Raw genomic sequence first — 17,743 nt, 5'->3', positions numbered from 1 at the left:
GAAAAACTACGCCATAGTTGAGCGAGAATGTCTGGCAGTGAAGTGGGCCCTAGAGGCCCTGAGGTACTACTTGCTAGGCAGAAAATTCAAGTTAGTGACCGACCATGCCCCCCTAACATGGATGAAACTTAACAAGGAGAAAAATGCGAGGGTGACTAGGTGGTTTCTGTCCCTCCAAAACTTTAATTTTACGGTGGAACACAGGCCAGGAAAGTTACAGGCAAATGCTGACGCCCTATCAAGGGTACACTGTCTGTGGGGACAGAATGCTCAGCCCTCCGGTCTGAAAAAGAGGGGGGGGATATGTAAAAGTGTCACTGGGAAAGTGTTCGAGGGGAGGTACATCTCACCCAGGCTACTGAATATGGTGAGATGGTGAATCCAGGAGAGATCAGTCACTCAGCAGTGTTATGCTGCTGAGTTGTTCTTCCTATTTTCTGGGCCTGGATTTACTGGAATGGTGGGTAGGTTGGTAGAGGGACCTGCCATTCCCTTCCCCCCGATCCAGTTCGGGTGTTGCAGTCAGGTGTGGCCTGATGAGCCTGCAACAAGTGAAAAGCTCCACAGAGCTACAGGGGATTGCTCTCAGCCAGGGGTGAACAGCCTGCATGCTGTGTCTCCTGGGAGCAAGGAATACTGCCACAGTGTGTTACAGTGTACAGGGCAGGTGTGTGTGGTGGTGTTACAGTGTACAGGGCAGGTGTGTGTAGTGGTGGTGGTGTTACAGTGTACAGGGCAGGTGTGTGTGGTGGTGTTACAGTGTACAGGGCAGGTGTGTGTGGTGGTGTTACAGTGTACAGGGCAGGTGTGTGTGGTAGTAGTGGTGGTGTGACAGTGTACAGGGCAGGTGTGTGTAGTTAAGCCCCATCAATCTATGTCTATGGATGTATAGTCAGTCGCAAACATCTCTACCACACAGGCGACAATTGCGCGCAGCCTGACAGCGCTCTCTGAGCTTATAGAACGGTTCTGACGTCACCGTGACGTCACCGCACCCGCCCAGACCTCTCATTCGCCGTCCAAGCTGCGCAATCAGCGTGACTCCTCCCCTCTGACCAATCAGAAAATGGTTGCTGTGCTGCCCTGGCCGCCGTCAGCCAATCAGAGGCGACGCACCTGACAAGGGCCGTCAATCAGCTGGGCATCCTTCACGCACTTTCTGTGCCTGGTGCTGGCAGCGGCTCCTCGGATGCGCACACTGGAGGGGACCTCGGGGCGGGTTAGTGACCGACCATGCCCCCCTAACATGGATGAAACTTAACAAGGAGAAAAATGCGAGGGTGACTAGGTGGTTTCTGTCCCTCCAAAACTTTAATTTTACGGTGGAACACAGGCCAGGAAAGTTACAGGCAAATGCTGACGCCCTATCAAGGGTACACTGTCTGTGGGGACAGAATGCTCAGCCCTCCGGTCTGAAAAAGAGGGGGGGGATATGTAAAAGTGTCACTGGGAAAGTGTTCGAGGGGAGGTACATCTCACCCAGGCTACTGAATATGGTGAGATGGTGAATCCAGGAGAGATCAGTCACTCAGCAGTGTTATGCTGCTGAGTTGTTCTTCCTATTTTCTGGGCCTGGATTTACTGGAATGGTGGGTAGGTTGGTAGAGGGACCTGCCATTCCCTTCCCCCCGATCCAGTTCGGGTGTTGCAGTCAGGTGTGGCCTGATGAGCCTGCAACAAGTGAAAAGCTCCACAGAGCTACAGGGGATTGCTCTCAGCCAGGGGTGAACAGCCTGCATGCTGTGTCTCCTGGGAGCAAGGAATACTGCCACCGCTGGGGCCCTATTCATACCCTGCGATACAGCCTGTTGAAGCGTCAGATAGGAGACCTGTGTATTAGTAAGCGCCCAGACGGGCAAGACCTTTTTGTTTTTGTTTTGTTCCTAAACGCACAGTGTTGCTATATTTCTGTTATGATGGACTGTTTATGTTGCAAATAAACACCAAGCTGTTTTTATAAGGCCAAGTTGCTGCCTGAATTGTGTCCAAACACACCATCCCCCGGGAAGATCCCTACACAGTGTACAGGGCAGGTGTGTGTAGTAGTAGTGGTGTTACAGTGTACAGGGCAGGTATGTGTAGTGGCGGTGGTGTTACAGTGTACAGGGCAGGTGTGTGTAGTGGTTGTGTTGTTACAGTGTACAGGGCAGGTGTGTGTAGTGGTTGTGGTGTTACAGTGTACAGGGCAGGTGTGTGTAGTGGTTGTGGTGTTACAGTGTACAGGGGGGGGTGTAGTTGTGGTGCTACAGTGTACAGGGCAGGTGTGTGTAGTGGTGGTGGTGGTGTTACAGTGTACAGGGCAGGTGTGCGTAGTGGTGGTGGTGATACAGTGTACAGGGCAGGTGTGCGTGGTGGTGGTGTTACAGTGTACAGGGCAGGTGTGTGTAGTAGTAGTGGTGTTACAGTGTACAGGGCAGGTGTGTGTAGTAGTAGTAGTGGTGTTACAGTGTACAGGGCAGGTATGTGTAGTGGCGGTGATGTTACAGTGTACAGGGCAGGTGTGTGTGGTGGTGGTGTTACAGTGTACAGGGCAGGTGTGTGTAGTGGTTGTGGTGTTACAGTGTACAGGGCAGGTGTGTGTAGTGGTTGTGGTGTTACAGTGTACAGGGCAGGTGTGTGTAGTAGTAGTGGTGTTACAGTGTACAGGGCAGGTGTGTGGTGGTGGTGTTGTTACAGTGTACAGGACAGGTGTGTGTAGTGATGGTGTTGCAGTGTACAGGGGGGGTGTAGTTGTGGTGTTACAGTGTACAGGGGGGGTGTAGTTGTGGTGTTACAGTGTACAGGGCAGGTGTGTGTGGTGGTGGTGTTACAGTGTACAGGGCAGGTGTGTGTAGTGGTTGTGGTGTTACAGTGTACAGGGCAGGTGTGTGTAGTGGTTGTGGTGTTACAGTGTACAGGGCAGGTGTGTGTAGTAGTAGTGGTGTTACAGTGTACAGGGCAGGTGTGTGGTGGTGGTGTTGTTACAGTGTACAGGACAGGTGTGTGTAGTGATGGTGTTGCAGTGTACAGGGCAGGTGTGTGTGGTGGTGTTACAGTGTACAGGGGGGGTGTAGTTGTGGTGTTACAGTGTACAGGGCAGGTGTGTGTAGTGGTTGTGAAGTTACAGTGTACAGGGCAGGTGTGTAGTGGTTGTGGTGTTACAGTGCACAGGGGGGTGTAGTTGTGGTGTTACAGTGTACAGGGCAGGTGTGTGTAGTAGTAGTGGTGTTACAGTGTACAGGGCAGGTGTGTGTGGTGGTGTTACAGTGTACAGGACAGGTGTGTGTGGTGGTAGTAGTGGTGGTGTTACAGTGTACAGGGCAGGTGTGTGTAGTAGTAGTGGTGTTACAGTGTACAGGGCAGGTGTGTGTAGTAGTAGTGGTGTTACAGTGTACAGGGCAGGTGTGTGTGGTAGTAGTGGTGGTGTTACAGTGTACAGGGCAGGTGTGTCTAGCGGCGGTGGTGGTGTTACAGTGTACAGGGCAGGTGTGTGTAGTGGTGGTGGTGTTACAGTGTACAGGGCAGGTGTGTGTAGGGGTGGTGGTGTTACAGTGTACAGGGCAGGTGTGTGTAGTGGTGGTGTTACAGTGTACAGGGCAGGTGTGTGTGGTGGTGTTACAGTGTACAGAGCAGGTGTGTGTGGTGTTACAGTGTACAGGGCAAGTGTGTGTAGTGGTGGTGTTACAGTGTACAGGGGGGTGTAGTTGTGGTGTTACAGTGTACAGGGCAGGTGTGTGTGGTAGTAGTGGTGGTGGTGTTACAGTGTACAGGACAGTTGTGTGTGGTGGTGGTGTTACAGTGTACAGGGCAGGTGTGTGTGGTAGTAGTGGTGGTGTTACAGTGTACAGGGCAGGTGTGTGTGGTAGTGGTGGTGTTACAGTGTACAGGGCAGGTGTGTGTGGTAGTAGTGGTGGTGTTACAGTGTACAGGGCAGGTGTGTGTGGTAGTAGTGGTGGTGTTACAGTGTACAGGGCAGGTGTGTAGTGGTGGTGGTGTTACAGTGTACAGGGCAGGTGTGTGGTGGTGGTGGTGTTACAGTGTACAGGACAGGTGTGTTTAGTGGTGGTGTTACAGTGTACAGGGCAGGTGTGTGTGGTGGTGTTACAGTGTACAGGGCAGGTGTGTGTAGTGGTGGTGGTGTTACAGTGTACAGGGCAGGTGTGTGTGGTGGTGTTACAGTGTACAGGGCAGGTGTGTGTGGTGGTGTTACAGTGTACAGGGCAGGTGTGTGTGGTAGTAGTGGTGGTGTGACAGTGTACAGGGCAGGTGTGTGTAGTTAAGCCCCATCAATCTATGTCTATGGATGTATAGTCAGTCGCAAACATCTCTACCACACAGGCGACAATTGCGCGCAGCCTGACAGCGCTCTCTGAGCTTATAGAACGGTTCTGACGTCACCGTGACGTCACCGCACCCGCCCAGACCTCTCATTCGCCGTCCAAGCTGCGCAATCAGCGTGACTCCTCCCCTCTGACCAATCAGAAAATGGTTGCTGTGCTGCCCTGGCCGCCGTCAGCCAATCAGAGGCGACGCACCTGACAAGGGCCGTCAATCAGCTGGGCATCCTTCACGCACTTTCTGTGCCTGGTGCTGGCAGCGGCTCCTCGGATGCGCACACTGGAGGGGACCTCGGGGCGGGGGGTGGCGGGGAGCTAGCCGTGAGCCCAGCGGCCTCGGGGGAGACGGTAGAATGTGACGGGACCCGGTCCCTCTGCTTCTAGAAGTTGTCGCCTGATGATTAAGGTGACACACGGTGGCGGCGGAGGAGGAAGAGAGGGGCAGAGCCGCAGTCAGAGACGGGGAAACCGAGGAGGAAGAGTCACCAGCCGCCGTGTGTGAGGTGAGTGACCCGAGATGGTGAGTTATAGCCTCATCCTACATCATATACTGTCATCTGAGCCGGTGTCTCCGCCGTGTATACAGTGTCTGTGGTGGGAGGAATATGTCCCGTGTGAGGCGCCCTTCTCTATCGTCAGGGCTTAAAGGGGTCTCCTGCTGTCATGGTATGATTAGGTGACTGTGGGGCACAGAGCTGTGTGATCATGTTACTGGGTGGGTGACTGGATGAACGAGTCATGTGACCTGGTTGGATGGCAGTGACATAGTCATGTGACTGGATGATGTAGTCATGTGACCTGGTCGGATGGCAGTGACCTAGTCATGTGACTGGATGATCTAGTCATGTGACCTTATTGGATGTCAGTGACAAAGTTGTATGACAGGTTGGTGCTATGACCTGGTCAGGTGACTTACCGACCAGATGACTGTGTACAAACATGGTATTCTGAAAAACTCCTTGAAGGCTATGAAGTGCCATACTTACCACCGTTGTGGTGCGGCACTCCTGGGATCGGGGGGTCAGCCACAGTCATTTACAGTCTGTCACTTCAGAGAAGGTATCTGTGCACCTGACCATGGGATGGGTGAGGAGGTATGGCACGGCTTCAGAGAGGGGGTGCCAGCTGCTTTTTGAAGACGACGCCTGTCGGTGGTGACGGACATTGGAGGTCTGTATGATGCAGCTCATTTATCTCTTTAGACCGTGCTTTGCTGTCATTGATGGTGCAGTGGTCCAGTGTGCCCCCCTGTGATGCAGTGGTAGGGTGCTGACCTGCTATCCCAGCGAGGCCTTGAGCCCTGTCTGTGGCGCTCTTTACCAGCAGAGCGCCTATCTAATAGATTAGTGTAACACTGCTTTCATCTGTGTAAGCAGCCAAATGATCGCCCAGCAGAGTGTAAGGTGTTACCGGGACGGCCAAGCATTAAAGGGGAACTATCAGCAGCTCAGACAAATCTAGCCTGCTGACAGCCCCTTATAGTGTCAGGGATGCTGAGGAGGAAGGTGTGTGTGTTACCTTCCTCCTCGACGTCGGTCTCGCAATGTTAGTTGGAGTACTCTTTGCTCCGATGCACTGCTTGGAACACTGCAGCGTCACTCGGCTCGCCCCTTCTAATGATACGGCAGTGCTCCTAACAGTGCATCAGAGCGAAGATTATTCTGACATTCTTACAAAAGCGTCGCTGAGGAGGAAGGTAACACACATGCTTCACTCCTCAGCATCCCGGGCGCTATAGGGGGCTATCAGCAGGATAGATTTGTCTAACCTGCTGATAGTTCCTCTTTAAACTTTTTTGTTTTTTGTTTTTTTCTAAATTGCCGGTTGGCAGAAAGGTACTGGTCAGGTCACACTACCTCAGGAATAGTGTAGGGGCCCACCTTTATTCCATAATCAGCCAGGTAAGAAACCAAACAGCAGCAGCCTTGTAACACCTGGGGGTGAAGGGTCATTTATTTTAGCCCTTCCTAGTCTAATACTAGCCCACTACCCAGATGTGAACTGAGGGGACCCGGCTCTGCCCAGTAACCTGTGATGGTGGGTACTGGGGTAATAATGCAAGAGTAGTGTTGGCCATTTTATGGCTTCCATTACCAATCTTAGAAAGTGAATATTAAACACCCCCCAAAAAAATATCATTGACCATTTTATGGGAAAAAACCCCCTGCTGTCATTAATGTAGTCCTCAGGACAAGGGTATCTGTAACTAAAGGTGCCCTGCCCCACATGGCTGTGCATCCCCACTTAACCTAGGCCTGGGTGCAGCAGGGAAGAGCACCCCCCCAAAAAAGTGAGTGTATTCTCATATGAACTATTATTATTATACTTGTGGGGCTTGTTAAGTTAAATATTTTTACAAATACATAAATTTAGCAAACTTGTCTCCTCCTGCTTCCCAGCCACCATTCTGCTCAGAAAGCAGTGGTCTGTTCTATGTATCTATAGCTATATATTATATAGTATATATTTACTATCTCAATACATCTGCATTATACATACACACCACCCAGACCACTGCTTTTAGAGCAGAGTGGGGGGTCGGTAACCTAGACAACAAGCTGTCACCAATGGGAGTGAAAGAGCGGCACATCAGAAGGAGGCAAGTTTGCAAAATAAGTGTAATTGAAAAAATATTCAACCTGACGAGTCCTACAAGTACCATTTGAATAGCGTAGGGCAGTTCTGTATTGACGAGACACACTTGCCCATGCTATACCACCACCAAAGGCTACAGTGGCTGATGCAAAGCGCTCTCCTATGCGGGGAACAGTGGCCTCTGTGCTTTTCACTGATGATAGTTGATTAACGCTGAGCAGAACTAATGGCTGCCAGTCATTGTTGGTGACGTCAAGGAGAGCACTATGTAGAAGTGCCCCACCTTATTACTGCAGGAAGTTCCAACCCCCAGGATAACCAATGTATTGTCGTTATTTCTGTACACCGATTGTCACTGCTGTTGTTGAAATCTCTGACACGGGTAGCTTTAGTACAGTAGACTTATTTGCTGACCTTATGTTTTACTATTACTATTTTGCTGATGGCTCTATACCTTTTATTACACGCTTGGCCTTCTAATATCCTGCCTAATGTAATAGACATGCATGCATTTTATTTTACCAGACCCATGCTTGGTAGAGGACTTAAGCGCAAACTGAATGATTGTGAAGAGACCATGACCGACTTTTCTTGTGCCTACGATTGCAACCGAACCATGCCATACAGTCATCAAAGGCAACTGGTGCTCAACATGTGCCTCAACAAACTGCAAAGCTATAAAATGCTGGCTGAACCCAACCTGCACCGATCCGTTCTCATAGCCAATACAGTACGTCAAATTCAGGAGGAGACGAGGCAGGAGGCCAGCCAGCTGCCGGGAGTCATCGGGAGTGACATCCCCTCCAACAGCCTAATGTACACAGGAGGCGATTCCTTAGACAACTCACTAAATTTACCTTTCGGAATCAACCCAGACTTTTCAAGAGATTCCTGGCCCAATGAGAACCCATTGGACAGCCTGATGGAAGTTACAGATGACGACATGTCTTCTGCCATCTCGTCAATTCTAAAAGATCTTGATTTTGTTGAGGACATCAACCCAACTCCAACCCAGGGTCCCATGGTGGATGAACCACCAAAGCCCATGGAAAGCGGCTATAAAGGTGAAAAGCAAGATATAAGGGGAACAGAATGTGTATTTGGTTCTTTTGAACTGACCAGCTCCACCAGTTACTTAAAGGACTTGTCGGTGGATGACATTTTTGATGACATTGATACTTCAATGTATGACTCTGATTTTAGCTTTTCCTCCTTAATGTCACCAAGAGTGGAAGAACCCCTCAAGCTGTATACTATGTGCAATAATTCCTCAAACAGTAGCTTGCAGGTCTGCAGGACAGATTTGAATGATCTGGACCACATCATGGAGATTCTAGTTGGGTCCTGACATCATGCTAGCTATTAAAGCCAGGCCGTGTGGCCTTAAAGGGGAAACACATTTTAAACTAAATTTGGAAGTGCAGAAAGGGCAGTATACTTTGCAGATGCACAAATGATCAGGATATAGATATAAATGCCTATGGGATCCCTAACTGCCTAGCTACAGTCATTCAGTATTATGCATATTCTTATAACTGGAGATCTGAAGTAAAACACAACATGAACTTTCTGAAGAAAACCAATATTTTTGTAATGAGGACAATATTTGTAAACCTTTTACCGGATAGTAGAATAACCTACAAGAGCCAACGCGAGATGTCACTTGTATATAGTGGACACTACCTCTTTAAGATGAAGTGCAAAAACCTATTTGTGTGCTTTGTATTTTTTTTGTTTGTTTTGTTTTCTTTCAATCTCTTGGTATTGGTATTGTACATTTCAGATTATTTTATTAATTGTAATCAGATTTATTAGTTGACGTGGTTCTACTGGTGAAGTGTACCATGGTCTGTGCTCGGCGTGCGAGCCATGTTCTAATCCATAGGTGTGAAATCTGTGTCCCTCCAGCTGTTGCAAAACTGCAATTCCTATCGTGCATGGGCAGCTAAAGCCATGAATTGTAGTTTTGCAACAGCTGGACAGATGCAGGTTTGAAACCTGTATTCTAATCGGTGATCAAAACCAATATGTCTGCTTCATCAGCCTGTTGAATCACTTGGAACGTTGAGGAACTACAGGAGTTGTCTTATACTAGAAAATGGGACCACTCTTGAACCAATAAGTTGAACGTTTATCAGACACGACCTATGGACAAGTGTGGTGCTTTTCTAGGTGGATAAAAGCAGATGGACAATCTCTTTAAGCACAAATTGACTCAGTGTCAGTAGTTCCTAAAGCTGATGTTGGATATATGTATATGAATACTCCAAAGATCACCCTGTATTAGCTGAGTATAGGCTGCAGGTATACTTTCTTAGCATGCTGGCACTTTAATTCCGAGGCAGTCCTTGGCTTCTCCTCTTAGATCTGATCTCTTCACTTCTTTTCTACCTCAGAGATGTTCCTTTGTGGCAATTTTTCTAAACTTGTGATTTCAGTCTAAAAGAAGCCTGCAGATTTTGCTTGTGAATATTTATTGTGCTTTATTTTTAGGCCTTTTTTCCGAGCTATGCATTTGTAGATGTTCCAAACGTGCAGTGAGCATGTATGCAAGTAGTGCAGCGTTTTTTTTTTTAGCTCTTTGGAAAGCACTTATTCCTTGATCCTATTTCTATAGAAAATTTGCTTTTTGATTTAAACAGACTGAAAATGTGCAAAAGACACGACTTTGTAGTATTACATAGACTCCTATCTAGTATTGTCATGTAGGTCTCTACCCATCTGACATGTACTATGAATCTTTTAATGTGTAAGTTGCTTTCACCCCCCCTACATTATGTGACCCTTGGATGTATGGTTAGTAGGGGCTCGTGTCATGTCTCCTGTCTCACATGGGCTTAAATGAATATAGAAAAAGTTTGTGGTCCGTGTTACACCTGCAATTGTGATTTATGCAATGACCTTGAAAAAAAATGTAGTTCCTGATACTAGTGCAGTAACGTGGATGAATGGAGTACAAAGTAAGTCATGGCATATTGCATCATTGTGATCTTCGGGCCAGGACCCCTTTTTCTGCAATGCTTGGGGAAGGGGTGGGTGAAAACCATAATATCCCTGGCTCTAGCGCTGCTACCTGCATTCTTGCGCTCTATTCCCCAGCTGCATTCTGGTCTGAGATGGGACAGACCCACTCATCCATTCAGCACCTGTAGTGGTGTCCCACTTCTGCTGCTGGGAGTCTGTCCCGTCTTGGACCAGGAATCAGCCACACTCTAGGAGACCTGACTGGGGGAATGTGGATGGCAGTGCTGGAGCTGAAGAGGTAAGTGGATGTTATTGTTTTTACCCACAACTTCCCCGGGTATTGCAGAAAAAGGTGTCCTGGCCGGAGTACTCCTCTAAGCAATCGTGGACAGATCTTATATATGCTGAATTCTCTTAATTTATCTTATTTTGGGCCTAATTTTGGTCAGTAGTTTTTACCAAAATGCAGAAAATGGGGAAAAAAATCTACACTTTAATTTTTTGGGTATCCACTCCTGGTTTTAGTAAAATACTGACCAAGATCCTGTATGTTAATCTAGTTTAAGGTGGAAAAGAACTGTCCCTAATACAGACTTGTAGGCATCTGTTAGATGCTATGCTTGCTTTGAATCACAGAAACACATTTATGTCCATAGATCTCTATAGGTGGTACGTGTGTCACTGATCTGTGCAGGAGGAGTAAGGCTGGGAAGATTGATCTATATCCTCAGCTATTCATGTTTGTATGGAAGTCGCACAGCATGGAATCACCAGGGATTTGTAGTATGGAGGTGTAGGTATTCTGCATATCACTGGGTATGGTATACAACTATGCATCTAGCAAAAATGAAGAGAGGGGGAAAAAAGAGAGCAAGGCGCTTGCATGTGCCGTTACCAGAGGTGTTATGGAAGAGGTGGATGAGAACGATCAAAGCTTAGCCACCTGGGTTGTCGTGCAGGCGGACACAATGTCTAAAAGCCCATAATGGAATATTGGTGCTCATGGAGGCAGCCACCACTGGCCGATGGTCCAGGACCGGATTCAGTTAAAGAGATCATCAGATGGGGAGAAGGGGGTGCCCGCTTCAGTGTCATTCATCGGGAGCGGGCTAACACCATTCGACAGACACCGGTAATCGTATCGGCATAACGTTATTGAATTTGCAGATGATGCGTTTCAAAGTTGGACTACCTTCTTCCTCAGATCCTCTTGGCTGCAATTAGATTTATTCTGACAATGTACAGAACACAGAGAGTGAAAGAAACATAGTGATCGAAAAGTAGTAGAAGCAAGAGAAGGCAGTGCTGTAAATAATCTGCAGACATTGAAGCTTCCAGGACCTTCAGGCATAGATGCCAGGGATGTAGGCATAGTAATAAACATAGCTTATACATATCTCCTAATGCTGGATCCTGGCAGCTGCATCAGGGTCCCAGGTATGTATTATAGCCAGGATCCTGATACCTAATTGAATGGGAACAATGACAGCCCAGAAATTTGCTTGGGCTAAGACAGCCGAGATGTCCATCCAGGAGAGAAGGATCTGAAACTCTGACATCACTGATACCAGATACAGCAGATGGTGTCGGCCCGAGCCCGATGAACGACACTGAAGCAGGGTCACAGTACGTTTGAAACCATCTCTTTTTCTCCCCATCTGGTGAACAGTAACTTTGCTCATCTCTAATCCCTTCTCCCGCAAACTGGATATTAACACTATGATTTGGAGAATTGATGATGGCTTTCTTGGCTGTAGCTGACTTGTTGTATTTGTTTTTATTCTTAGTGTCCCCAGCCAGATACAAACAGTTCTCACTTGCAGATGATGTTACCATCTTCAGATTTTAAAAGCCCCTGTATCAAAGAGAAATGTTCATTATTACTAGACTGGAATGACTAATGCCTGTGCCTTTTAAATCACTTTTTTTTTGTAGTCTGTCCTCTAATGGATGCACTTAGTCTTCTGAAATGCATTTTCTTGAGAGTAAAGCTTCACACAAGACGCTGAGTCAGTATCTGATGGCTTCTTTTAATGTTTCGGGCTAGTAATACATGGAGTACTTCAGCGTGTGCCAGCTGCTCTTTTTTTCATGATAAGAAGCTGTTGGCTGGTTCTCTTCCTCTGCATTGTGAGAACGCTGTATTTATTAGTACCGCAGTCGTGCAATATTTGGATTTCATTCTGTGATGTTAAGTCGTGGACTTGGGTGGCAAACAATGGACTCTTCATAGCCTGGTTCTCACACAGATGGACAGTGACAATAACGGAGCAGCATGTGGGCATTTTCTCTTAAAGTAACAGCTCTAGGAAGTATCCCTACAATTGTTTGTAATGAATGTGCGTTGATTTATATTGCAATTTTTCAGCGCCCCCAGTGTAATAATATCCCCTCTTCTGTGACGCTGCCAGACTTTGTTCTAATGGAGGTGCGTCACTGAGGGGAGGGGATATCCCTACACTAGGTGTGCTGGCCCTTACTCCAGAGCATAAAGCAGGCCGGTGCACATGAAGAAACTGACGCCAGAACGTTTTGAAAGATGGACCGCACCACTGGGATCTCTGCTGGCGTCAACCAGGATGTGAAAGAAAAATAATTCACTACTTAAACTGGTACATACGCTTTAAAACACTACCATCATTGCTGGTGATGGTCAAGAAATGTGAAGTAGCCATATTTTTGGGGATATTTGTATCCGAATGAATATGTTTCTTGCCCAGCTTTATAGCAGGCCTTCTTATCTTGATGTAATTTGCTCCCATATTTGTCAGGATGTAACACTGACTAAAAACATGACCATACAATGAACCTGATTTGTTCGAGAGCAACTCCAGTCAGGTATAAAGCTTCTCCCACCTTCAGATCTGTAATACAGTGTATGGGCTCATGCTCTACCTCTTTGTTCCTCCAGTCTTCTATCATGAATCTGCTTGTTGGGGGGGGGGGGGGGGACATATGATGCCTCATAGAGAAAACATCAGCACAAGTAGGTTTGTAACAAAGCTTTAGTGTATGTATGGGTTTGAAGGGAATCTGTCACCCCTTGTCATGCTGCCCGAACCATGAGTCATCAGGGTGGTTTCCTGCATCTTCTCCACCAGTCTTGGTTGTAAGTTGTATCCCGATACTAAAATGGGGAGAAACCTATTAGTTAAGCCCAATGGGGCAGGCACAATAAAAGACTGGTCTCATTTAACCTGTGATAACCACAGAAATTTTGTTGTATTGATGTACTTTGCTAGTCCACCACCTCTAAGGAGAGTATTCCTCAACACCATCAAGCACAGGAGAAAGCAGTGACCCCAAGGTAAATAGAATATAATGATTCATGATGGGAGTGAAGCTCAGAATTTATTCCTATTTGGATGTTTGATGTAATATTAGCATCAGTAGTGACTGGAATTGCTCTTTAACATCAATGTTTCTTTAGGGTACAAACACACACACCGTATACGCAGCAGATTTGATTCTGTGTTCAGTTATTTAGATCTAATCTGCTGCCGAAAATACGCTGCGTATACGGTGTGTGTGTTTGTGCCCTAAGGGTGTTTGTACCCTAAGTGATACACAGCAGATTAGATCTAAATAACTGAATACAGCATCAAATCTGCACCACCAGATCTGCTGCGTATACGGTGTGTGTGTGTTTGTACCCTAAGGATATTTGGTCTTATGTGTATATGAATGTTTTGTGGATTCTTTTATTCAAGTTTTCTTTTTTTTTATACAAATATAAACAGATTTACTATTCTGCTTTGTAGTTATCATCCATTCACTGTATAATGTTGACCTCACTTTTATAGTTGCTTTTTTGCTTTAGATGTTAAGGCATTAGTGATGTTGTGTAATTGATATGCTTTTTTTTTTTTTTTTTTTTTTTTTACACTGTAGAAGCAAATAGTTGTTTGTGTATATACATCTAGTACTGGTATGCTGCTTTTTATATATGATTCTTATATAAGGTCTCTCTGACTGGCAGGCGATGCTGTTGCAATAGTAACTATGAAAAAACTCATGGAGGAGACTTCTCAAAACTGGTGCAAAGAAAACCTTGCCATAGCAGCCAACCAGATTCTAGCTCTCACTGCTAGGGGCCCTGGTGAAAGCCAAAATCTGATTTATTGCATTGAGCAACTCCTCTTCTTCTTTTGCACCATTTTTCATGAATCTCCACCGTGTCTTTCTTTTTAGGGTAATGTGTTTTGCATATCAGTCTGCTTACACACTTTGGAGGCAACACATATTTTTTCTTAAGGTTAATATCCAGAAAATGCTAATATTTTAGGAACTAGTCATCTCCCTAAAGAAGTTTGAGTACATTTTTTTTTCATTGCACGGTAATTGTTTAGGTGGAAAGAAACAAACAAAAATCCTCTTGTCCCATTAATAATTTTTGTTCAGTTTCTCTAATGCAGCATGCAAATCTCCACATATATAGTGTGGGATACTCCTTTTTTTTTTTTTTTTTTTCAGAGTAAAAATGTATACAGCTTGATGGTCTGAGCCTCTGGGGAGGGGGCCCCTGTGGCAACTAAGGATTGGAGTCCAGTAGGCCCATTATTTTCCTTCCACAGTTTGGAGATGCTCATCAGTTTGGCCATCTTTAGATCATAACGCTGCTCTTGTGTTGTCCAATGCTTAGGCTGTGTTTTGGTTCACAACACAAAGCCCTTGCCCCCATTGTGTGTATGGGACAAGAAAATGCCGGAAAGTCACCTGCATGTAAGCCATTGCCAATATTGTTTCTATGACTGCGCTTTCTAAAAGCATGCACGTATAGACTTTATGTAAAGAAGCAAAAGTACAATGCAGGAATTTCATATACCGCTAACTATTACCAGTCTCTAGAATTTGCTAAAATCCATGTTTTCTTCTCTCTGCACTACTCTATGTACAGTTTTTTTTTGTAGTCTGATACATTAAGATCTCTTCTTGCTCATAGTGTATAGCCTGCACAGTCCAAAGGAAGGAGGGCAGCCCAGAAACCTGGGGGCCTCTAGATGCATCTCCACTTACTATATATCTACCTATTTCTAATGGCTTTGTATACGTTTTGCTTTTGTTCTTAGTATAGCATTTTGATGGCAATTTCAGCAGAAATCCAGGCAATGACTTTTTTTTTTTATTTTATTTCTTTAAGCAGAATTCTGGAACATTTCTATGTATGCGCTGGTAATGACATTTGTAAATCACAGGTTTCCTATGGAAATATGCTGCTAAAGGACAGAATTACAACAGATTGTTGCTGACTGTTAATTCAATAAAGTTATATGATTAAAGCCTACAGAGCTGTGTATTTTGCACTTTGATTGTGATAATCGTGTAAACCTTGCTCCTTCTGTGTTTCTCCTCTTCAAATGTAGGTGTATTACTTGGTACAAGCGTAAAAAAGTTTTTGGAAATATAAGTTACTGCACCAGCCAGAAGTCACACATAAAGCAATAAGACAGTATGCATTTACATAAGGTAATGGGGTCACGTGGTGAGGGGTAATCACAGGGGGTAATACCTGTAGCAGGGCTGTTTTACACGGCCTGATAAGTAATATAAACTAGATTGGCGCCCGTTTATAGAGCTTATTACATGGCCCAATAATTGTGCAGCCCTCACTTTAAAAGTGTTAAATATAATTTATATTATATAAATATATACATTTCCGGTCCCTTCCTAGCTTCTCCTCGCTGGTGCAACTTCAGAGCCAGTCTCTGGAGAGACTGGCCGTTCAGCCAATCACTGCGGTAGTGATCCCAACCAGTGATTGGCTTGGCAGCCTGTCATGTCAAAGCCCAGCTCTGAGGTTGCATCGGCAGCTGAAGAGAGAATCTAGGAAGACACTGGGGAGTGTGGAGAGGTAATGTCCATACCTTATTTTCTTTACAGATCCATCAGACGCGCATTGCTTTTACACGTAGCATACACAATCAGGAGCTAATGATTTTAGGTCCTGACCAAAAGATGTGATCAGCCGATCGTTGGGGGAGATTTATCAAACATGGTGTAAAGGGAAACTGTCTCAGTTGCCGCTAGCAACCAATCAGATTCCACCTTTCATTTTCCACAGAGTCTGTGAGGAATGAAAGGTGGAATCTGATTGGTTGCTAGAGGCAACTGAGCCAGTTTCACTTTTTACCATGTTTGATAAATCTCCCCCATTGTCTTTATTACATAGAGCATGGGTCTCCAAACCATGGCCCTCCAGCTGTTGTGAAACTACAACTCCTATCATGCCTGGACAGCTAAAGCTTTGTATTTGGCTGTCCAGGCATGATGGGAAATGTAGTTTTGGAGACCCATGCCATAGAGCAATAATCAGCAGAGTATCGCTCTGTGTAATAGGGCTCTTACGTCCATTTGCACGTTCCGTGATTACGAATACCTGTAGCAGAGGTATCACTTGGTGTCTCCAGACTAAGAGGGCAATCACATGTTCTGTGACTACGGTCCCTAGAACATCTTCCATGCACAGACCAAGATAACAAAATGTGTGTGCCCCCTAAGGCTATTACTAGCAGTCCAGGACAGTTGTAGTGCTACGCGAGAACCCATATGTATTCCTATACATATGACAACAGAAGGCTCTATAAAAATGCTGACTTGGGATTGCGTTGTCACTTGAAATGAAGCCTATGTTTAGTGCAAAAAATAAGCAGCCATTATGTGGAGTCCTATAACGTTTGGAAGCCTGAGGTGATATACTTGCTTCTTATATTTCGTGTGGAAGATGAACGAAATATGTAGTACTTTACATTGGCCTATACAATCGATGAGCTCTAGGAAAAATCTGCAGCATATCAAACTGGGACAGATTATTTTCATGTCATCTCCTCACATGGCTTGGGTGCATCATCTGACATACAACATACGACCTTATGAACTTGTCCACCTAATGAGACACCGGAGATATTGGGGTTTAGGCAGATGTGGCACAGAAATGGTTTAAGGGTAAGGATAAAAATGAGGGAATAGGGGGCATCCCTGTTAGGTTCCATTGGAAATGGAGAATGGCGGAGAAAGGAGACCATTGATCGAAACACTGGTAGATAGTAGCATGGTCGTTATGGAGATGCTAGTAATGTGGTGAATGGCACGAATTCTCCTAGTTGTGTTATCCCTTGCTTTGAACGTTTGCATAAAGCCCACCAGACGGATGGATGATATTCTGAAGCAGCGGGGTCAAGCAGGAATTTTTGCAAAAGGCTTGAGGTCAAGGTTTAGCTGGGAGGTCGGACGCTAATTCTGACATAAAGATGTGTCCTTCCTTCGGTACTACTGTGGTGTGGGCACGCAGTAAATCCTGCGGGAGCCATAACCTCCAGATACGGAGTTAAATGCTGAAAGGAAGTGATCTCAGAGGAGGGAGAAAAATGTTTTATAATAAGGCAGGATCAATCCATCAAAGCCAGGTTCTTTTTCTGAGGGTGACACCTTTATTGCCCATTCTTATTCTGTAGTGAGGAAACTGCCTTTTCTGGGAGCATGGGGACACTGGTGTCTCTGATTATAGGATGTGATGAGAGGTAGAGGTTCCTGTAATGGGAGCAGAAGGTATCCGCTATGTGAGAGGATAGAGAAATCTTCCCATGAGTAGAGAAGGTGATGTGAAAAACGAAGGAACGGGCCTGTTGCACCCTAAGGGCGTGTGCTAAGGTCTTACCAGGCTTATTGCCAAACTCATAGAAGGGACAGCAGGCAAAGGATACTTCGGCTTGAGTGAGTTTTTTGAGCTTACCACAGATGGCGGACAGGTCGGTGTCCATCACAACCGCTAGTGACCTTTTGTGAAGCCAGTTAAAGAGTCGAAGGCACCTGCCCGGGTGCTGACGTGTCTGGCTATCAGCACATCCAGACTTCCCGATATACATCCAGAG

General features: G+C 45.9%; 1 protein-coding gene across 1 annotated transcript; it reads left to right on the top strand.

Moving 5' to 3' along the window:
* The first annotated feature begins 4,763 nt into the window (after nt 1–4,763).
* LOC138771007 (SERTA domain-containing protein 2-like) lies at nt 4,764–12,817 on the top strand. The gene is made up of 2 exons (XM_069950402.1): nt 4,764–4,819; nt 7,437–12,817. The coding sequence occupies exon 2, from the start codon at nt 7,441–7,443 to the stop codon at nt 8,257–8,259; it is 819 nt and encodes a 272-aa protein (XP_069806503.1). The 5' UTR covers nt 4,764–4,819; nt 7,437–7,440; the 3' UTR covers nt 8,260–12,817.
* Nucleotides 12,818–17,743: the final 4,926 nt, after the last annotated feature.

This window comes from Dendropsophus ebraccatus, chromosome 13 (assembly GCF_027789765.1).
Source record: "Dendropsophus ebraccatus isolate aDenEbr1 chromosome 13, aDenEbr1.pat, whole genome shotgun sequence".
Taxonomy (NCBI): domain Eukaryota; kingdom Metazoa; phylum Chordata; class Amphibia; order Anura; family Hylidae; genus Dendropsophus; species Dendropsophus ebraccatus.
The sequence above is the reverse complement of the archived record's forward strand: the minus strand, read 5'-3'. Positions and strand labels throughout refer to the sequence as shown.